The sequence below is a fragment of the Mus musculus genome, chromosome X, assembly GCF_000001635.26.
Source record: "Mus musculus strain C57BL/6J chromosome X, GRCm38.p6 C57BL/6J".
Taxonomy (NCBI): Eukaryota; Metazoa; Chordata; class Mammalia; order Rodentia; family Muridae; genus Mus; species Mus musculus.
In genome coordinates, this window is record NC_000086.7 from 36,111,740 (window position 1) to 36,135,404 (window position 23,665).

At 41.4% G+C, this 23,665-nt stretch overlaps 1 protein-coding gene across 1 annotated transcript in view; it reads left to right on the top strand.

The window, feature by feature from the left end:
* The first annotated feature begins 368 nt into the window (after nucleotides 1–368).
* Il13ra1 (interleukin 13 receptor, alpha 1) overlaps nucleotides 369–23,665 on the top strand; it is a 59,155-nt gene continuing 35,858 nt past the window's right edge. The window contains exons 1-4 of the mRNA NM_133990.5: nucleotides 369–536; nucleotides 14,906–15,045; nucleotides 18,865–19,003; nucleotides 21,225–21,345. Coding sequence (NP_598751.3) covers nucleotides 455–536; nucleotides 14,906–15,045; nucleotides 18,865–19,003; nucleotides 21,225–21,345 — 482 coding nt within the window. The 5' untranslated portion in view covers nucleotides 369–454. The remainder of the gene's footprint in view (nucleotides 537–14,905; nucleotides 15,046–18,864; nucleotides 19,004–21,224; nucleotides 21,346–23,665) is intronic.

Consider the following 23,665-nt stretch of genomic DNA (forward strand, 5'->3'; position numbering starts at 1 on the left):
GTTTCCAGATTCCCAGGCCAAGGTTCTTTTCCTACATGACCCTGCCCTAGTGTGTAGCAGGGTGCAGCCTTTGGCACTCGGGACAACCACACATCCTGATCAAAGTGGGAGTGAGAAGAGGCCAGTCTTTGGAGCCCTGCCACAAAGCTCCAGGGGAAGTCGCCTTGGGTCTTCCAAAGGACTCCCAGGTAGCTGTGACAGGTGGTGGCGCGGAGGGAGGCCAGGTGTCACTCGGTGGGAGTCTCAGAGCCGCCGGCCCCGCCCAATCCCTTCCACTGCCTGCGCCCAGACGCCCCCGCGCGCTCGGGTTACCTGCGGCCGTGGGCGGGGCGGCCCTTCCCGTCTGCGCCGGCTCTGGCCTCCAGCGCGCGGCGGCCGGGAAGTGGGAGCAAGAACAGAGGAGGCGGAGACTGCCGCGGCTCCAGCCGGGCCACGCTCCGAGGCGAGGGGCTGCATGGCGCGGCCAGCGCTGCTGGGCGAGCTGTTGGTGCTGCTACTGTGGACCGCCACCGTGGGCCAAGTTGCCGCGGCCACAGGTGAGTGTGGTCCCCGGCTGGTGACAGCCACCAGGGGGTTGGGGGTGGTGGTGGTGTGTGAGAAGGACGAGGCTTGGCAGGGACTTGGGCCGGCGGGGCGCCAGGAGTTCGATCGCCTTGGTCAGGGTGCGCGCACTGAGGTGGTCGGCCCTTCGATGTCCCGTGCTAAGTCGCCAGCCTTTGCCTTTCATGCTGAGTCTCCGTGATCCTGTTGGATTTGAGGGACCTGGGTGCGGGGGGGATTTCCCAGGCTCTGTGGCAGGGAGAGGGGGAGCCAGACCCGGCGACTGGCCATCTCACTTCCCTTGAGCACTAGGGAAGAGCCAAGAAGGCTGGCGTCTAGAGGAAGGGGACTGAAGGGAACAGATTTTTGCTCAAATGACTCTTACAAAGTGGCTTTGCCTTTGAAGGGATGAGGAACCTTGGGATGGCGACTAAGTCCTGGTGAGCTGGAACTTCCTGAGGGCTCCTTGCCCTGAGCCTCTTAGATGCTCAGTTTGGAAGTGTGGCTTTTAGCAGTGGAAGTTAAAGGGAGTCTAAAGATGGATCTTAGTCCTAGTAGCAAAAGGACACAAGAGGTCAAGGCTTCCTCTGGCATTAAGAAATCTGCTGAGAACGCCTGTCCAGCATCCGGACAGACCTCTTCCAACTTTAATAAACAGTATTTCGTGGAAGATAATCTTAAATTTACAGAAAAGTTGTACATTGTTTAGGAAGTTGCACCATTGCCTTAATGTTTGTGAACAATTTTTAACTAATGAACTTGGCAGTTGCTGTGAAAATCGAAGGTGAATGATTTCCTCATGGACTAGGCTTGGCAAGCGTGGCAATCGGGGCCTTTTAAAATAGGTTTTATTCTCTCTCTCTCTCTCTCTCTCTCTCTCTCTCCAACACACACACACACACACACACACACACACACACAGAGTTGCTAACGAATGTTTACCAAGTGTGCTGTGTTTTGAAACGAAAGCTGAAATGTTAATTAGGAAATCCCCATGCTCTGTCAACAAAATATATGTAGTATCTATGACAGGCGGTGTTTCTAGGGGCTGAGGATGTAATAGTGAGAAAAATGGACCAAGTCCTGGAGTCACGAAGCTAGTTACATGTACTCTTGGCAAAGGGTGTGTGTTTCTGTGTTAAGGTAAGATATGTCACATACCACTAAAGTGCTATGGAGAGAAACAAGATGAGAGTAGGGAGTTACAGCTGTAAATGGCACGGAGTGGAGTGGAAAGACTTTACTGAAAAATTAGTGTTGAGTGACATCTGAGGGATGCTTAAGTTCAGCAGTTAATAATTGCCCTTTTTTTCCTGGGTTCCTGGAGAGGGTACCTAAGGGCTTCATGCAAGCTAGCTAAGTGCTCTAGGGCTGAGTCACACTGATAATTATTCAAGTGTTTGCCTTGTTTGTTTTGCTCTGAGCCAGGCTATGAAGGTTGACTTAGGACTTTATAGAGTATACAGAATAATCTTTGCCTATGAAGTGTGTCCAGTTCAGTTGACGATTCCAGGTTTTCATAGGTATAGGAAAACTGCAGTCCACAGACTTACCTAAGGTCACTGATCTTATTAATGTCCTGATTTTCACAGTGTCATTCCAACACACTCCCTCCTGCAGGGTCCTTCCCACACACACACCTGAAACAACAACGAACCCTCCAAATAAGATTGTCAAACCCAATTTATTTTTCCCGCTATGGTTTGTCGCTACCTTAGACTACAAAAATTATTTTCCCTATTAGACATATTGCATTTGTGCTATGGTGTAAAAACCATTTGCTATCTTTAATTACTCAGAGATTTAAGGTTTTATGGCTCTGACATTGGATGTGAGACTCAGAGTTAGTCATTATCCCCTCCCTATGTGATAATCTTTTCGTGGGTGAAATGAAGAGATTGTGCTCTATGGGTTTTAAGCAAAGGTTTTAATTGTAGTTTCTGTGTTTGGGTGTTGAGAGCTCCGTCTGAACATTTTAAGTGTTTCTCTAGTTTTGATCCTGCTGAGTATTTAAAAAGTATTAGGTTACTAAGTTGGCTCACTAGCTAAACTGTGGCATTAATAACAGCTAGAATGTCCATGTCTACTGTCTCTCCAGCAGTTTTCTAAGTGTTTTATGTCTTTTGAATTTAAAGTTGTATTTTCACAAGTCTTTGTGTCATGAAGCTAATATATACTGTGGGCAGAAGGTGTGTGCTTTTTTTGTGTTAAGTAAAATTTAGTTTGTCCAAATACACAGTCCAATAAAGTACTACAGAGAAAAAGAGGGTATGATAAGGGGGCTACAGTTTAGTTAGTAGTTTAGTCTATTTAGCTCAATAGCCCATGTTAGGGCATGGTTTAATCTTGGCATGCAGAAGAGCTAGGTAGATACCTCCCACTGTACTAGTATAGGAACTAGGTAGGATCCATGAAAGTATATGCAGATTAGTCATATACTAATATCTGGATCATGTACTCCAAACAATAGGCATTCAGAAGAGAGGAAACTGAAGGCTGGAAATTTCACAGAACAAAACAAACGAGATAGACCATTGGGAAGGATAGAATTTGGAAAAAAATGATTTTCTGTGTGCACGCATGTGTGTGTGTGTGTGTGTGTGTGTGTGTGTGTGGTGGGGGTAAAGCAGGAGAAACGATGAGGAAGTGGCTAGTCAAGAGTCTAGCTTGGCCAGAAGGGATAGTAAATTCAGTCTGTGCAAAAGAGTTTATTTGAGCTTATTTGAGTTTATTTGAGTTTATTTGAGCCTGATCAGGGCACAGTCTGAAGAAAAGAAACAAGGAAACATTCCTGGGTAGAGGGAACCAATGGCGTGTGAAGCTTAGTGAAGTGGAATACGGCTGGCAGACGCAGGTCTTTATTAGAAAGATGCACAGTATGTATAAACCTCCTATGTAGGATTGCGACTTAATGTTCTCTTCCCAGATTGTTGGGTTGAGGAGAGCACATTAGTGTTATTGTGGATGATTATGAAAGACGTAGCAAAAGAAAAAAAAAAGAGAGGGTGGTAGTTGATGACTGCATGTGAAGAAAAAAAGACAGATGACTCACATATGACTCTTATGGTTTCCTTCACTTTTCCCGAAATCTACGTGCCTCTGCCAACTCCTGAGATTGAACAAGAGAAAGCAAAAGTAATCAGCTAAACCTTATAGTAAAACCATGACTAATGGTGTTAACTCCTGATTCACATAGAATGTGGGGATAGGTGATATACAGACACACTGAGGGTTGAGCTAGAAGACCTACTTGGGTCTTGTCCTCTTCTACAGTCCTCTGTCCAAAGTCAGTGATCATCCCCCAGTAAATGGTTGAAAGTTGATGCCAAAGGAGTACAGAAGCAGTACATGTGATGTCTCAGAACCCAGAAAACACATACAACTGCCCATTTTGTCTCCGAAGAAAGCAGCTAGTTAGTTCTATAAAACTTGTTCTGTGTAGGAACTGTTACAACGCTTTACCAAAAAAAAAAAAATTTTTTTTTTTTGAGACAAGGTCTCACGGCATACCCCCCATTGACCTGGCATTTGTTACTTAGCTCAGCTTGGCTCTGAACTCTTGGCAGTCTTCCTCCCCCAGCCTCTGGAGTGCTGGGATTGCAGGTGTGAGACGTTACCTACCTTGACTTGTTTAATATTTATAATCACTCATTGTGAGAAGCTATGGTGCTCATCCTTACGTTGTGGATGAGAACGTTGGGGAACAGGGAGGTTAAGTAACTTGTCACAGAGTAGCTGAAGAGCTTGGATATGAACTAGGTTCCACAGTTGATGTTCTTAATCACTATACTGTAGTGAGTGAGATAAGTCACCTAAAACCCCCAGAAACTAGTCAAGTATAGTCACCGCCTATTTGTGTCTGTGTCTTAAAATGGTTATTTTGTATTTGTATATTACAAAACCACGTGTATTTGGAGATTGCATTTTCTGTTTTAGAGAGCATGTGCCCTTTGCTATGTTTGGGGTTGAACCCAGGGCCTCAGAAACACTAGGCATTCTGAAAACAGGCTTTGTGTTAGATTGTACCTAACTGCATGCAGATTCTCTGAACATGCTTCAGCCGTGGTGTTCAGGATGTTAGATTATTGAAAGCATTTTCCCCTTTCCTTTTTATAAGAATCATGCTCTCTCAGCAATATCTTCTTTCAAAGCTGGGGATTGTATGCAGGACCTCACATATTCAAGGCAAGCCTTCTGCCACCATAGTCCCAACCCATTTAATTTTTTTCTTTTTCTTTTTTAAATTGAGGCAGCATCTTGCTAAGTTGCCTAGGGCTAGCCTGAAATTTACCTTGTAACCCAGCCTCACCTTTAAGAGTCAGTCTTCCTGCCTCAGTCTCCTGAGTAGACAAGACTGTAGGCATGGGCCACCAAGCCCGAACTTGAATGTTTTTATTATGAAAAGGCATTTTTTTGGGTGACGCCTGCTGAGTATTGAGACCAGTGCCTCTTCCCTGCTCTACCCCCAGCTCCAGTTGCTGAGTTTTGTCAGGTTTTTGTTTGTTTGTTTTGTTTTTTTCTGCATCAGTTGGGATAATGGCATGTTGTTTTCTCCTTTCATGGTGGTTATGTGGTATATTAAATTGATCAGTTTTCCTATGTTGAGTCATCCTTCCAGGAATAAATCCCACTTGGTTATAGTGTACAATCCTTTTGGTATGTTACTGAAATCACTGTGCCGGCATTTTATTGAGGATTTATAGATGAGATTATAATGGTTTGTAGTTTTCTTTCCTTCTACTAGTCTATTTGTATTTAGGATCAGATAACGCAGGCCTCAAAGAACAAATTAGGAAGTATTCTTTCTTCTTAAGGCCTTTGAAAATGTTTAGAAATATATAGTATTTACTTTTTTAGATATTTGATGAAATTTGCTCCTAAAGCTATCAGGTTTAGATTTTGGAGGTGGGGGTCAGGAGATAAATTTTATCACTGATTTCAGATTATATATTTCTTTGTAATTTCGTTTCAGTAAATTTTGTGTTTTGGGATTTGTGCTCTTCATATAAAACATCAAATTTGTTAATATTGAGTTGTTCATACTTCTAATAATCACTTTTCATGTTTTAGAGCCAGTAGTAAACATACCCATTTAATATATACATTTTCATTTTGGGTTTTAGTCACTGTAGTCTTTTCTTTACCGACATAAAGATTTACAAACGACGCTGCTCTTAAAGAACCCTCTGTTTGTTACAGAACCCTCTGTATTAGCTTCACTTCTCATTTCTTAGTTCATTTATCTCTGTTCTCATCTTCTTTGTAAGTTTATTTTGCTAATTAAGATCTGCCCTCTTCTCTTTATAATCCCTGAAGTTATAATAAAGTTAGGTTGTGTTTGGATGTTTGTAATCCCATTTTTCATAAAATTTCGGAGTTTTCAGTTGGATTTTAAGATATGGTCTCATGTAGCTCAGGCTGGTTTGAAACTTGTTAGGTAACATAACTGAGGATAAACTTGAACTCCAGATCTACCTGCTTCTACTTCCCAGGTGCTGGGATGACAGCACCTGCTAGCCTCTTTCCCTCCTCTTTTCCCTTCCCCCTTTTCTTTCCTTTCCCCATCCCCTTCTTTATTCAGCCTTAGGGAGTCAGTCCTCAGGCACTGTCCATTTCTTCTTGTGGATTTCTTATTTGTCTGTAGCTTGCAAAGTACGAAGAAGGCTAGGCTGGCTGAGCAGTGAGCCCCAGGGATCTGCCCGTCTCCACTTCCTCAGTGCCAGGATTATAATCATTTCTGCCTTGCCAGGATTGTAATCAGGTGTGCCTTACCATCCGAACCATTTCCCTTGTCCTTCAGTATTTCTTAAAATTCTCTTTCTTCCCTTCTTTAACCCCTCCCCCAATACAGATATAGGGGCAGTGATAGTGTCCTACAGGTTCCTGGGGGTCTGTTTATTCCTCTTTAGTCAAAAAAAAAACCTTCAGAAACATGGGCAACCTACCCATAGTCTAAAGAAAAATGGTTCTTCCTCCATTAGCACCCACTACTTGCTAAGGGATGGAGCCCCATAAGCCACTCCACTTCTCATGTTGGAAATATTTACTGGCTTGATATTTTATAGGTAACTTCAGTGTGCAGCTCTAGGGGCATACCTGCCTGGACTGTGAGGGAATGAAGAAAAGACAGACAGACAGACAGACAGACAGACACATGGGCAGAAAGCTAGGAATCGGTGATTTGGCCTCTCTAATGGAGAGGCCACAGCATCTCAGAAAGCTCACTGTGTTTATTATATAGAACTGAATAGGAAGGTGGAGTTATTGTACACAGCTGAAGAAGGAGGCAGAGTTAGTACATACAGATTAAACAAGGAGAAAGGAGGTGGGGTGGTTATATAAAGATAAACAAGTAGGCAGGGTTTATGGTATGCAGCTGGACCAAGGAAACAGGTTTAGCCAATCTCAGATGTCTCTGTGGGGGGCACAGTCATTAGGCTACAAATATCTAGCAGGAAAAAGGTATGGTGGACATTTTCCATACAAACTATTAACATTTACACATGGACCAGAAGGGAAGGCTTGGCCATTTCTCTCTGGGTCTGAGGCTAGGATCCTGACTTGGCACTGCCTATGCCAGTAACACACATCCAACTCAGGACATAACACACTCAGGGCTTCCTCTGATCTATACCGGTAGAAATAGTAGTAGAGAGTCCCCATAGCTACAGTGAGTTCATGAGTTCAATGCCTGTGCTATGTCTAGAAGTATTTCACAGCTCTCCTCCCCATCCTCCATCTAATTCTTTCCATCCTCCTTGCTCCTTATTCCCTGAGACGTGTGAGGGTTGATACAGGTGTCTCATTTAGGGCTGAACATTTAATAGTCATTTATTCTCAGCCCTTTGATTAGCTATGAGTCTTCTGCATTGATTGGGAACTGCTGCAAAAAGAAGCATCTATAAATGAAGGAGATGAGGACTAAACTAGAGGTATAAGCATAAATATTTAGGAGGCAGTTCTACCACAGTTAGACAATAGGAGTAGGTTCCTCTGAGGATATATGACTTCCCAGCCATGGGCCTTTGACTAGACATACTAGGTATGAATTCCTTTCCATGGAGTAGTCCTCAAATCCTGTCAGAGAAGAGTTGGTTACCCAAATAGTGGGCATGCTATTGTTACACCCATGGGACCATCTTTCCTGACAGGTTGATACTGTACCATGCCCCAGTACAGTGTTGTCTAAGTCAGCTGGGTGAATTTTCTCCCCCAGCAGCCTACATAACACCTTTCAGCTCTTCGAAATCTGGCTACCATCACAAAGGAAGTATCCAAATCAGTTCCATGTTAATTTCTCTGTGTGCTGCAACCAAAGTATGGTGTGTCTTACCATCTATCTACAGTTGATAATGAAAAGCAATGGTCATATCCTGTGTTATTTGGTGGTTGAGGGCTCTTTGGCTTCCTTGGACAATAACTTATAGGGAGGTAGACCATAATTGGCATGGAGATTTTCAATTAATAACCCAGGTCTTCTAGTGTGTGTGTGTCTGTGTGTGTGCACACACACACACATAGACCCACACAACTATTATCCAGGGTACATCTGTTCAGATTCCCTTTAAAATGTTTTAATTATATTTATTACTTTGGGGGAAAGGCAGTCTACCCAACATGTGTGGGAGGTCAAAAGACAACTTTAAGAGTCAGTATTCTCTGTCCACCATGTGGGACCTGGGGCTTGAGTTTAGGTTGCTAAGTTTAACAGCAAGTACCTTAACCATGAGCCATCATGCCAGCTCTCCTCATACATATTTCTTTTCACTTCTCTCCCATCCCTGCTTAAGTCTTTAACTAGAGTTATTCCACTGCCCAACTTACTTTCATAACACATATGTTCTACAATCCTCTCCTGCCTTAAGAGTTCTTCTCCTCTCCCGTATCATAGGTCCTTTCTGGATTCCTGTCCTCTGTAGATCCTCTAAATCAAACACACACACACACACATCTACAAGTTCAAAACTAAAATCCATATTTCTTTGGCCTTATTTTTCTGTTATTTACTCTGTAATTTTCATTATGTTATATTCAAGTTTGCTGATTATTTTGTTTGATCCAATCTATTTTTAAATACCTCATCTTGGTTTTTTATTTTATTTTATTATTACTTTTGGGAGGTTTGCACATGAGCTCTCACTCATGTAGCTCTGACTGCCCACTCTGTAACCCAGGCTGACCTCAGATTCCTGGTGATTCTTCTGCCTCTGCCTCTGCCTTCTGCTTGCCTGGGTTACAGGTGAGAGCCACTATGCCTGCCTCAGTTATTTTAGTTAGCATCTCCAGAATTTAATTCTAGTTTCTTTTTAAGTTGTTACTATTTCTGTTTTCTTTACTTCTCTTTAGTTCTTTAAGCATCTTTAAGATATTTTAAAAAATCTTTATCTATCGCACTTACCTTTGGCAGGGACAGTTTATCCTGATTGTTCTTCCTGTGACAGGGTCGTACTTGCTGAAATGCTGCTCAGGAATGTTGCTCAGTAATAGAACACTTGCCTAGTATATACTGCCAAGAGAGGAAGGATACCTATACGTTACTAGTCCCTTTTATGAATCGTGATTGGCTTTTATTGAAAATATAGTATTTGCATGAAAGAAAATTTGGAAAGTAGATTATTGGCTGGCTCCCACCTTTTTATTAATTCCTTGAGAATTTTGTACAATGAATTTTGATGATATTTATCCCTCTCCCAACTCCTTCAAGATCCAAGTACCTAGTCATCTTCCCTAGTGATCTAACTTTGTGTCTTTTTTTTTTTTTTTAACCCATCAAGTCCAATTTCTGTTGCCCGTACATTCATTGATGTGTGGCCTTCCACTAGAGTGTGAGCAACACACACCAGGGGCAGCACTCTTAAAGACAACTAACTTTTCTCTCTTTGCCAGAAACTATCAGTCGCCACTGCCTCCCCAGCTAGGGGTGGGTGGGATTTCATGTCCACCTCCAATCTCTAGGCTTGGATTTGGTTCAGCTTGAGCTTGCATGGGGCATGTGCATGCTGTCCTAAGCACTGGGACTTTGTATGTACAGCTGTTCTCTTATGTCCTGAGGACATTCTTTCCTTGTATTCACTTGGGGATTTTTGCTTGATCATCTGTGTCTGTTTATTTTCATTATTGAGACAGTCTCGGACTTGAGGCTGTCTTAGGTCTTTTGGAAACTTTGTGCTTAATCTTCCTTATGTATGCAGCTAATTTTAAATGACTCTTTAATGTCTAGCTTCCAAAAAGAAAAAAATGGGAGAAATGAGGAAGAAAAAGGGGGTGCCAGTAATGTGAATTTCTTGAAAGTCTCTTGTGCCAGAAGACTTGCAATGATAGAGTCAACGCAACAACTTGACCATGGCCTTTGTCTTTGTCTCGCTTATCAGAAGAATAACCAGTGATCAGAATACAGATCTCTGATATTTTGAGGGCCAGGTTCTCTTTGCCTACATTGACAAGCTTCACGTCAGCTGTTCCAGAAGCACATGTACATTTGCTTGCCTAGGGTCAACTTTCTATAACTACTGTTGTATGAAAAGTTAAAACTGGTCAACTCTTTACCAAAAATAACTGCACTATTCTTAGTCCATTCCTTTATCTGGAAATTGCAAAATTTCAACCACCTTTTGGGTCTCTAAATGTAAAGAGATTTGTTTTCTTTTCTTCTTTCTTACTTCTTTCCCTCGTTCCCTCCCTTCTTTCTTTCTGAGAAAGATTAGTTCTGTAATGCAGGCTTGCCCTTAACTTTGAAAATTCTTGTATCTCATCTTCTCAAGTGCTGAGATTACATGCATGAGACACCATACCTAATTAGGACATGTCTTCATATTACTTAGAATCTGCCACTCAGCATGTAGTCAGCACTATGGCGGCAGTGGTGGTGATGATGATGGTGTGTAGGTGTGTGTGTGTGTGTGTGTGCATGTGCACTTTAGACAGGATCTAAGCTCTTAGCCTGGACTGGCCTGGAATTCACAATGTAGTCCAGAACGGCCTCAAAATGGATACAATTCCCTTGCCTTCTAAGTGCTGAGATTATAGCTCATCTACCTAACTAGGTAGAAAGGCATATTACTGATGTTTCCTATACTGTAATATTGATGTTTCCTATACTGTAATATGTACGTCCTACATCCATGTACAGTTTTTAAAATGTAGGTAGTAGAAAAATCTTAACATTTATGAAGCATCTACTCAGGGATAAAGAAAAGAAAATCCTCAATAGCCCCCCCCCCCCATGCCAATGCAAACCACTTAGATGTGGCTAAATAGTATTTTCAAGCAGATGGGAAAATTGAATCTCATTTGGAAAATTAGAACCAGGGCAGACTTTTGATAGATTTCAAATACATCAGAGGCTGAGGTAGATGGTTTGGTGTGAGTTTTAGGTATATATAGTAAGTTCAAGACAGTCTGAGTGGGAGTAAGACATTATCTCAAACAACAACAACAAAAAACAACAACAGAAAACCCAGTAAAACAGGGTAGGATTTAATTGTTTCAAATTACCTCAAATATTAAAGTAACAATAAATAATAGTTAAATTGCTTTTATTATCAAGTCTTTAATATTTGTGGGAGAGCTAACTGGATAGATAATCAGAAACTGCTAAACCAAGTGTCTAGGTTAGTTTTTGTTTGTTTGTTTGTTTGTTTGTTTTGTTTGTTTTCTGTGAAGAGACACTATGACCAAGACAATGCTTGTAAAGGCAAGCATTTCATTGGGGCTGGCTTACAGTTTCAGAGGTTTAGTCCACAGTCATCATGTGCTGCTCCAGGCAGACATGGTGCTGGAGGGGCTGAGAGTTCTACATCTTGAAGGTAGCCAGGAGACGACTTCCTTATGCACTGGGCAGAGCCTGAGCATAGAAGGAAACCTCACAGACCACCTTCAACAAGGCTACACCTACTCAAACACCTCCTAATAGGGCCATTCCCCATGAGCCAAGCAGTCAAACACATGAGTCTATGGGGGCCAAATCTATTCAAACCACCACACCAGATAGCTGGGATTTTTGCTAAAACTTGCTTCTGGAAACTGCAGAATAAAATATAGTTTCTAGAAACTGTGAGGAAGTCTTCAAGAATATTGTGGTCTCTAAAATCCTAATTGACAGAGCTTACCATTCAGCTTAGACTGACCTCAAACTCAACAGTGATCCTTCTGCCTCAGTATTCAGAATGATGAAATTATATCTAAGGGCCCCCCATAGCAAGCTACTAGCTCAGTTTAAGACATTGGGGTAGGAGTTTCCTGTTTCTAAAGACCTTGACATGCTCAGGACTGTACCCTCCCCAAATTGGGCCTTGGGGGAAAGCTTATCAGTAGTTGTATCAGGCGAGTAAGGCAATATCAAGATTCAAGGGCTGCTGCCCAAAATGGTAGTGATGTATTAAATTGACTGTTAGGAAAAGCTCAACTACATAGTGCTCATGGGACTGATGTTTGGGGCTGATGGAGTTTTTGTAATGTTATCATAAAACACTATTAAGTATAGTTCTTAATTCATCATATTAATAACATCAGCTATTATTATTTTCAGTGCTGGATTAGAACTCAGAGCTTGGCAAATTATAGGCAAGTATTCCACCACTGAACTATACTCTTAGCTCCTAAAGGGTTGTTTTGCTTTAGTTTGTTGTTGTTGTTGACCTTGGTTTTGTTTTTTTGCATGGAGGGTCTCCATTTGCAGTGTAGGCTGATGTTCAAGATCCTCCTGCCTCCATCTCCCAAGTGCTGGGATTGCAGGTAGGCCTACCATGTATGGGTAGGTTTTTTAAATGGCTTTAATAAACTCCATTTTGCAATGTTTGCAGAAGCATTGTAAAGAAAGGCAGAGAACTCCTCTACACTCCCACCCAGCTTCTGCCTCGGGACTTTGATAATCCTGGCTTTAGAAGTTCTCAGGAAAGTTTGAATGAGATACTGTTTTGGTTTCTCTACTTTTCTTCTCCAGCTCCAGCTGCTTAGTGTCAGATCCCAGGGGAATGAGGGGTGCTAAATCTCCTTCTCAGTACTTCTTTGGAAACGCTATATTAGAAAGAAAACAAAAAACACAAAACAAAACAAAAAACCCCAAAGGATTAGGACATGTTAGTCTGAGGACAACTGAAGAGAGCACAGTTGAAAACCTGGTTTGCAAAATCACAAAACAGCCGAGCAAACTGTGTTGAATGTGAGGAACTCCAGTATCCTGGAGGAAGAATCTTGGGAAAGCTAATATTTTAAGAGTCTATAGTTCCAGCCCTGGGGAGCAAAGGCAAGTGAGTCCCTGTGAGTTCAAAACCAGCCTGATCCACATAGTCATAACAAGTTCTAGGTCAGCCAAGGCTACATAGTGAGAGTCTATCACCAAAACAATTAATAAATAAATTAGAATCCATAGGCTCCTCAATCATGGGCTCTATGTTTGCTGGTCAGTTGCCTGTAGATTTAAAACAAAAGAAAGGAAAAGAAAGAAAGATCTAAAAAATCATTCAGCATATCTGTACTTAACATGTTATAGTTTAGTTTGAGGGGTGTCTAGTCATTATTGCTCCAAACAATACAGTGTAACATTGATCTATGTACCATTGAAGTATCTGGAAGACGGGAGCCTGATATGGCTGTTCCCTGAGAGGTTCTACCAGTACCTGACTAATACAGATGCAGATACTTACAGCCAACCTTGGGCTGAGCCTGGGGACACTAGTGGAAGAGCTAGGGGAAGGACTGAAGGGACTGAAGGGGTTTTCAATCCCATAGGAAGAACAATATCAACTAACCAGAGCTCCCAGGGACTAAACCACCAACCAGAGTACACATGGAGGAACCCATGGCTCCAGCTACATATGTAGCAGAGGATAGGACATCAATGGGAGGGGAGGGAGGCTTGATGCCCCCGTGTAGGGGGATGCTAGAGGGGTGAGGTGAGAGTGGATGAGTGAGTGGAGGAGCACCCTCATAGAGGTAAAGGGGAAGGAGTGAGGAGGGATGGGATGAGGGGTTTGTGGATGGGTAGCCAGCAAGGGGAACATTATTTGAAATGTAAATGAATAAAATGATTAATAAAAATGAAACAATAAAAAAGTATGTGGAAGGTTGTACGTGAACTAGATGCAAATGCTACACAGACACATTTGCAAATTTCGTTTTCCAAATAAGGTTCTGAGGTAGACCTCATGGATACTAGAGAAAATATGTTGTTTTTTTTAAATTAATATTTTTTATTACATATTTTCCTCAATTACATTTCCAATGCTATTCCAAAAGTCCCCCATTATATTAATTATATTTAGTTATATTTAACTAAGCCTATGACCTTAGAGATGGAGATGTAGTTTAATGACAGAGACACCTCCTATGCTCAAGGTTCTAAGTTCTATTCACAGAAGCACAAGGAAAAGGAAAGAAAAAAAAAAGAAATGTGCCATAGTGGTGCATACCTGTAACTGTACCAATTGAGAGGTGGAGGTAGAAGGTAAGGAGTACAAGGCCAGCTTAGATAGTGAGTTGGAGCCAGTCTGAGCTCCATGAGAAACTATCTGAAAAATAAAAGGTGACCATAAGCCACATTATTGCAATCCCAGCTTTGTCACTGGTCATGTGGTGTGAGGTAAAACGACTGCCTTCCTTGTGCCTCCATTACTTTTGCTGTTATAATTTTAAAAGTGTAGTGTATGTGTTTGCTTGCACACGCATGCCACTGCATGTGTGGGGGAGTCAGAAAACACCTTTCAAGGCTCTATTCTGTCCTACCTTGTAGACCCTGGGGATTGAGCTGATGTTCCCAGGCTTGTGGGCAGGTGACTTTACCCAGTGAGTTACCTTGGCAACCTGTTCTCCCTCTTTACTTTCCTTCCTTCCCCTTCCTTTGCCCCTATTTGTTTCTTTGTTCTGTTTCTTTTCTTTCTTTCTCTTTCTCTTTAGTAATCATTTCATTTGTTTACATTTCAAATGATATCTCCCTTCCCAGTTTGCCCTCCACAACACCCCCCCATCCTTTTTATTTTTATTTTATTTTTTATTTTTTTAGACAGCTCATGTTGGCCTTGAATTTACTATGTAGCTCCGACTGGCCTTAAACTCAGGACAATCCTATTGCCTCTGGCTCCAGAGTTCTGGTATGACAGATGTGAACCACCACACCCAAATAGTCATCACAGTTTTTAAAGTGAAGCCATCAGTAGTCCCTCTTTCACAAGGAGTCTATGGAGATTTTCGTCATTAGTATGTGGAAAGTGTAACACTGTGTCTGTCTCAGCAAATGTTGGGTATCATTAACACAGCGTGTTGGTCTTGGCCTCTAGGATGTGGTAGAATGGATTAAAAATTAAAAATTAAACCATTAAAAATTCTGGCTAGCACTGACAAATGTTTGTCTTCTGTTTGATTTGAACAGAAGTTCAGCCACCTGTGACGAATTTGAGCGTCTCTGTCGAAAATCTCTGCACGATAATATGGACGTGGAGTCCTCCTGAAGGAGCCAGTCCAAATTGCACTCTCAGATATTTTAGTCACTTTGATGACCAACAGGATAAGGTAAGTTTGTTCCAGTACATGCTGTGGCTCAGGAAAAGTGACCAAACACTGTGCATCAAAGCCAAGAATGGTTCAAATTGTAATCTTCAGAGTGGGGATTTTATTTTAGGTTTTCCTCAAATTTTAACTGGGGAGAACTATAGAAACAGCTCTCAGAAAAATCAAACATTTGAAAAAAGTTGCTAATTGTTTGATGATTGTATATAATTAATTGTTCTTGCAGAATATAGTAGATAGCTGTATGTATTTGGCACTCATAAATAATCTTCTTGCTGAGTTTGTTCTTATATTCCTGTCTGTAGCTCTGTGTTCTGGTATTAATGTGACACTCAGTTTCAGAGCATGTTTTACATTTAGCATCTTACGAATCATGTATACAGATAGATGTGCAAGAACTTTGGGGTCTAAAAGTAAAGTAAAGATGAGAGATGAGGTGTTAGTGGTGGGTGGGTTTGCATTTCCTGGTACCCAAGGGGGGGAAAAAACAGGACAAAAAGGTAAACTGCTTGTTAGAAGTAGTCAGCTGCTTTAAGTAAGTGGTTGCTGACAGGATTGGGTAATTGGGTTCTTTTTGATACATCTATTCAATTATTTTGGTGAGTTTACATCTTTCATTTTGTGTAGTGAGAGAGGTGTCTTAGGGGATCCAGGATTTTGAGGAGGTAGTATTGTCTAGACTTCCTGGAGTTTACTGCCTTGAGGCTGCGAATGAGTAGCAAACGCAGTGCTTCTTTTCCTGTCCTTTGGATGCAACCTCAGTAGCATCTTTAGGGTTGTAACTAACCCCTAGGTCTATTGAACAAGGGTAGCTTAGGCAGAATCCCAGTGCTCCCAAGTTGCTAAATAAGATCAAGTCTGCAGTTTTGTTTGCCATTTTCACAGAGAAGCTTATCAAGATATGAGAGATCTGTCGAGAAGTTTTGAAAAGCAAAAGATTAATATCACTAGTTACCCTTCATGATTGCTTTATCCCTGTCCATTAGTTCCCCAGGCTGGAGAGCTGAGGCAGCTCTGGCAATGCATTTTAGGTTTTCTTTCATCACCAAGAGATAGGGAAGTCCCACTGGGCAAATGAATCAGAGGCCCTTCAGTCCAAACATACACAGAGGCATAAGCCAAGGCTGATTCCCTTTCCTGCTAGGAGAGAATGAGAGTCAGGAAAAGGTGTGTGATGGAGTTAACTGGGTGTTCCTCTTCAGGGAGACAGAGAAATTCAGGACTACAGCCTTAGGCTTGGATAGATTTTACAAAAAGGCCAGATTCCAAGAGAGATGAAGAATACTGCCATTATAGGACTTACCAGTGGAATGCTGCACCAAAGCTGAAAGTTACACATACCTCATCAGGATCTGTGGGAGGAATTTTGTTTCTTGTCTATATAGAGAGATACGTTAAACTTGGTGATCATTAATAGTCAAGCTTCCTATTTTTATTCATACCAATTTAATATTACATACTTCAAAGTTGGAGATTGTCCTTTTGAGACAGGCTCTCTTGTATCTCAGGCTGGTTTCTGTCTCCTTATGTAGCTGAGGCCAGCCTTGCGCTCCAGATTCTCGGCTTCTACATCCCAAATAATGGGATTACTGGCATGCACCATCATGGAAAGAGACTTTTTAAATTATTATCTTTAAATATTTGTTTTATTATGCATATACCTAGAAGATAAGATTCAAATTTATGTCTGAAGCAATTGCTAATTTAAAAATGACAGTATACAAAAAAACTTAACTGGAGCAGCATCTAATATAGTAAGAGAAGTAAGTCCCCCGCCCCCTAACTTATGATCTCTAAAAACAAAATCTTTTTAAAATAAAAAAGGTTATCTTAAAAATGAAACATCAAGCCGGGTGGTGGTGGCGCACGCCTTTAATCCTAGCACTTGGGAGGCAGGGGAAAGCAGATTTCTGAGTTCGAGGCCAGCCTGGTCTACAGAGTGACTTCCAAGACAGCCAGGGCTACACAGAGAAACCCTGTCTCAAACAAACAAACAAACAACAAACACCAAAAAAAGAACCATCAAAAGCAGTGATACTAGGGATTGAACCCAGGCATCACACTTTTGAGATAAGTACTGTGCTGCCGAGCTATACTCCTAGCTGTAATTTATGACATTTGCTTGTTCATTTTCCCATGGTGTCCTAGATGAGAATTAGGAAGGCTCTGTGAGTAAGCAAGGCTCATTTAGCAACCTGTAATGGGTTAAGTAGGGATGTTGGTGAAACTTAACATTGGAAGCCTTTCTGCCACCATTGTCACTCTCTGGAGGGGAGCAGCTGGTCTTCAGTTTCATGGGCTTAGTTAAAGACCTCTCTTCCTTTGCACACATTCATTTCTAAAGGAATAAGCATAAAATGAGGAGGCATTTCAGGAAGATTTCTGTCGGCACTGTACTTTTACATCCTGGTAGGCAGAGGCCTATATGGGAAGCCAAGTGATAAGTAGGTTTCTTGGAAAAGAATCAAGAATTCCTTGTGAAAATGCCCTCGGCTATGAATAGCAAGCCAGAGTCGCCCCTCCCCCCCCCCCGCCCCTGTGACGATAAGCATCATTTTGCTAGATTCTCCATGTCTGTATTAAGTCACCACCTCTTTTCTCTGAGCCAAAATTTTACTTGAAAAGATTCTTCTGTCATCCCACTCCACTTTTCCACCACACTACCTTAATCGTGCCTAAGAATTACTCTGTCTCTGCATGCATACCTTGGCTCCAGTGTACTCGTCATGGGTTTGTTGATGATTTCCTAAGAGCTTCCTCATTTCCTGGTTTCAGAGGCCGACGCAGGTTTCCCTTAGTTCCAGCCAGCAGCAGGCTTGTAAACTATCACTTGCTGCTTGAGGTGGTAGATTAATCGACGTGACCATTTCTCCCTTCTTCATGGCCACCAGGAAGTTATGAAAGGAAATACTATGAGAAACTTGAGTCAGAAACTTCTACAAAACAGGAAGTGCAGTCTTTGGAACTCTGATTAAAAGCAGCTTCATTCTTAATGATTCCTCTCAACTCTGAAAATGTTAATTTCCTAGAGAGGCCCGTAATAACTTTGGTCTGAGTCATAACAAGCCAATTTGTGATTTAGTCTTAGATTTCTGGTGTCTAATCTGAGATGTCTGGGGCCTCTGTGGTTCCACAAAGCTTCCTTATCTGTGTTCCCCATGAAGTGTGGAAGTGTATATTTAGCAACCCTTGAAACTTACTCAGACACCACAAAAAAGTGCTTAATAAAGTGTCCCTTTGGACAGTCTTCTCCCAGAGATCTCCATGATGACTGGAGTTTTGATGTGACATATTTTTAATCTTGATCTTGATGGAATTTTAATAATTGCTTCCTTTCAGTTTACTTGTAGGAAGTTGATGTTAGCTTTAAGTAAGTCTTACAATAGTTTTACTTTCAGATGTGGGAATGTGTCTTTATCTACACTAGAGCTTTTCAGTGGTGAGTAGTACTACTGGTGCCTGATATAGGCTAATAAATTTATTAGTAGGCTAATTATTTTTTGTAGGAGAAGGGTGGGCTAACTTGTTCATTATAGGATGTTGTGTATCATTCCTGGCCTCTAACCATTAAATGTCAGTAGTGTCTTGCTTCTCTGCTTCCAAGTTATGATAACCAAAACCAGGACTGAGACACTACTGAATGTCTACAGACATGGCGGAAGAGTGAAACAACTCTTTCAACATCACTCACATAGACCATTTAAGAACTGGTCATTTTTCTTAAACATTTGGGACTGCTAAGACTGTTTGTTATTAAAGTGTCTTTGTGTGTGTGTGTTTTCTGTAAAAGTTACTCTTTTTCTTTTTTCTTTGTACTCTCAGAAAATTGCTCCAGAAACTCATCGTAAAGAGGAATTACCCCTGGATGAGAAAATCTGTCTGCAGGTGGGCTCTCAGTGTAGTGCCAATGAAAGTGAGAAGCCTAGCCCTTTGGTGAAAAAGTGCATCTCACCCCCTGAAGGTAACAGATACAAATGTTCTCTCTTGGTAGTTCTAGAGGATACCCAGTTGCTCAGTGTCCTCACTGGTGATGAATTCATTTCATTCTCAAAGTTTTACTGAGTCAAATAGATGTTCGGGCCTGTGCTAGATAAGGTTGAGGATGTTGCCACTTCAAGTTGCTCACAGAGGGTTTGAAGAATAATGATATCTATATAGTTAGAATGCTTTCTTTTATAATTTGAAAAGTGAACACACATACTCCCCCTCCCTCCCTCTCTCCCTCCTTCCCTCCCTCCCTAAAATGTGCCTTGCCCACTTATCTAAACTAAGTAAGGCATGCATGGTTACCCTGATCTGTTTCATGATGGAGGGAAGATGAATTGACTTGCTCTAGGTCTTCAAGCAGAGTGCTTTTAGGGAACCTATAGTACTGCCTGATTCATGACATGGGAAATTAGTTTTGTATGGAGGATAATCATGCTGGCCTAGCCTGAGCACATGACTAGTCAAAGGAAAAGCTCTTGGGTGATGAGGAACATTGTCCCCTAGTACCATGTCACCGGCAGTCCTTCGGCCTCTTATGCACAGGGAGGAGGCTACATTAATTAAAAGCAAGGCTACCAGACACCAGCTACCAAAGTCTAAATCCTAGCTCTGCCAGGGTACTAATTGTGTGACCTTGATTTGTTTATTGCCCCTCCCTCACTATATTCCTCATCTTTAAGATAGGAGGACCTGCCTCTTAAGGTCATTGAGAAGATTACAATAAATACTTTGCACATATTGTTTTTTCATGTTATCTTGGCCCTTTGTTAGGCAGGGGCAGGCCTTACCTCCAACATCCAAACCTTAGCACTTCAAGGCTTGTTCTTCAAGCCTTTTAGCTTTGCATTGATCAAAACAACATACAAAGTACTGCTTTTAAAGGTATAAAATTTAAGACTGCGAGGCCACTGAGATCATGATTTAAACCATCTTGGCCTTCTGTATTTGTACTTTTTAGGAGTTTAATACTTCGAAAAGCAATTATATTGTGACATAAAATAGTTTGTGATGGCTCAGTGGAGTATTCTTTCAAGGATCAGGAGGGTGAAGGGCTGACATTTTAAATATAGGCATTGAATTAGTGTAGAGACATGATAAGTGAAATCTTTATCACAAGAGATGTCACATCAGGAGGATCTCAGGCCAGGTGTGGTGGCATTTGCCTGTAGTCACATCTACTTGTGAGGCTAAGATGGGAAGAGTTGTTTGAACCTGGGAGATTGAGCCTTTAAAATCAGCCAGCCAAACAAGAGTTAACAAAAAGATAAAAGACAACTGTCTTGGTGATACCCATCTCTAATCTCAGTATTCCAGAGGATGAGGCAGGAGGATTACAAGTTCAAACCAGTCTATACTACATGACAAGTTCCAGGCCATCCTAGACTACTAAGAAGACCATGTAAGAAAAGAGAGGTCTGGGAAGAGTAACCCCTACAACCACAGCAGACAACAAAACTCTTAAATCTTAGGTTGTGCTATGTTCCTATAGAACTTCTCTTGATAAGAAGAGAGGAAAGTAAATTGTGTCTGTATAATAGGCTTGCCTCTTCCAGAGGACCTTAATTAGGTTCCAAGCATCCATGTCAGGTTGCTCACGGCCTTCAGTAACTCCAGTTCCAGGTATTGGATGCTTCTGACTTGGGAAGTGACATGTACTCACAGGCACACAACCCATATGCAGACACACAATACCAAGTATTCAGCCCTGAAATCATAGGCACACAAGCAACAAAAACAGACTTAGCTGGTTGTATTCATATACTTTCACATACATATGTGTATTTAACAATAATAACCAAAGAAGAAGAGACTATCAATTTGAGAGGAAGTGAAGGAGACATGGGGGCAGGGGAGGAAGGAAAGGGAAGGAGAGTGATATAATTATATTTTAATTAAAATAAATATTAAAATGACAAAACACAGGGGCTGTTTGCATTTTCACATTCATTTAGTTATTTTGTGGGCATTGCATAGGGATGAAATATTATTTGACTTTTAACCATTCTCTCTAGTTAGAAGAGTAAGGTTCCTTTAGAGATACAAAAGATGCTTTCTCTCTATAAAAAGGTAAGAAAGAAAGCTGCAAACAATTACATTTGTATTTTCACTGTCCTGGGTGACATCTGGTGAAATGAGTGTGAGATTAGGGTTTAGGTTGTTGACTGTTTTCTATGAAAAGGACTTTTGCCTTCTAGGTGATCCTGAGTCCGCTGTGACTGAGCTCAAGTGCATTTGGCATAACCTGAGCTATATGAAGTGTTCCTGGCTCCCTGGAAGGAATACAAGCCCTGACACACACTATACTCTGTACTATTGGTGAGTATGTATTGCACACACAGCAGGTTAACTGAACACTGATTTTGATTGTGTTGGGAGCCTTTGGATTTAAAAAAAAAAAAAAGAACAGTCATTTGTGGTTGTTTTCAAGACAGGGTTTCTCTGCATAACAGCCCTGGCTGTCCTGGACTTATTTTTGTAGGCCAGGCTAGCCTTGAACTCACAAGAGGTCCACCTGCTTCTGCCTCCTTAATGCTGGGATTAAGGGTATGTGCCACCAATCTTGGCTCTGAACAGCCTGTGTTTTATATGTCATGCTGGGATAAAAGTTTGGGCCTTGGCTGGAGCATGGTAGTGCACGCCTTTAAATCCAGGACTCGGGAGGCTGGGGCAGGCATCTGTCTGTGAGTTTGAAACCAGCCCAGTCTACATAGCAAGCTCCAGAACAGCCAGAGCTCTATCTCAAAAACAACCAACCATGAGCACCTTGCAAATGCTAGGAAAGTGTTCTCTTACTGAGCTCCATACTCAGCTCCAGCCTACTCTTTTCTATGGAGGCAGTAGATAGGAAATTCATAATTAACCCCAGTGGTTGCTACAGCAACCTAAAATTTAATCTAAAAAATGAAAAAAGGAAAGAAAAGGAAAGAAAAGGAAAGGAAAGGAAAGGAAAGGAAAGGAAAGGAAAGGAAAGGAAAGGAAAGGAAAGGAAAGGAAAGGAAAGGGCCATTGGAATGGCCCAATAGGTAAAGACATTTGCTTCCATGCCGAGGGATCTGGATTTGACCTCTGGGACCCACGTGATAAATTCTGCAGGCTGTTCTCTGATCCCTCACATGCACCGTGACATGTATATCTCTCACTACATAAATAAATACCTGTAAATAAATATAATGAGAAATTTTAAAACTATAAAAAGGAAATAAATCCCCACCCTTCAAACAAAACAAAACAAAACAAAAAAGGGAAAATAATCAAAAAGCAAACTACCAAAACACCACAAGAAGAGTAGACAGTTGAATAGAAAATACATCTACTTAAAAAGGCTTCCTAGTTTTAAAAGCCCATTCACACAATCTTGCAACATGTGTATGGGAAGACCCCTATATTCTTTTCACTCCCTTTCTCTAAGTGGTAAACTCTAAAGCAACATCAAAACCAGAAGATTGGTATTGGCACAATCTACAGTCTTAGGCACATTCCAGTAGTTTCATATGTATCTGTGTGTAGCATTCTGTGCCGCTCCATTGCATGGCTCCATTGCTACCTAGTTCCCTCCAGTTGCCCTTTTCATAGTCATAGTCAGCTCCTATAGCCCATCTTGTTTTTCATTTCCCTCTCCCAGGTCTCTAACCTCTGGCAACCATTCACTAATCTGTCCTCCATGTATATAATTTTGCTATTTCAAGAATGTCACCGAAATGGAATGGAATTCTACAGCATATATCACATAAAACTGCCTTTTAAAAAAAGCATCACAAGTCCCCTGAGAGCCATTTATATACTTATATACATATAAAGAATTAAGAATTCATTCCTTTTTCTGTTTATGAAACAGGTTCTCACGCTGTAGCTTATGCTGGCCTGGGACTCACTGCATATTCCGGGCTGGCCTTAAAACTGTGGCAATACTCTGTATCATAAGGCCTGGCTGAGATTGGGGAATTCTTAAAATTCGGTCTATTTACCCTTTATAAAGGCCCTGGAGACTTCATGGGTATACTTAGTCATTTTTAAAAATGCTAAATTTGTACATACTTGTGGAATACTATATTGTAATTTGGTTCATATATACTTTGTGCAGTGACCAAGTTATGTTAATTACCAAGTCTCTCTCAACCTTCAAACTCATTTCCCATCTTTGAAATGTACAATCAGTTGTCATGGGCTCTGATAGCCCTTCTGTACCCACCCTCTTCTATCCTTCTTATCAGTTGTGATGATTATTTTTGTCTGGGTCTCTATTTCCATATAAAAAAATGACAAAAAGCAGCCAGGGGATGAAAGGGTTTATTTCAACCTACAGTTTATGGTCCATCTTGGAGGAAAGTCAGGGTTTGAACTTAAGTAGGATCCTGAAGGCACAGACTGAAGTAGAGGCCACGGAGGAGTGCTGCTTGCTTGCTTGCTCCCCCTGGAATACTCAGTTTGCTTTTTACACAGCCCAGGACCGTATGCGCAGGGGTGGTATCATCCACAATGGGCTGGGCTCTCCCACACCAGTCATTAATGGAGAAAATGCTTCACAGATTACCCACAAACCAATCTGATCGATGGAAGCAAGTCCTCAATTTAGACTCCCTCTTTCCAGATTTCTAGGTTTATGGCAAATGTACAAAAAAGTCAATCTAACTAGGAC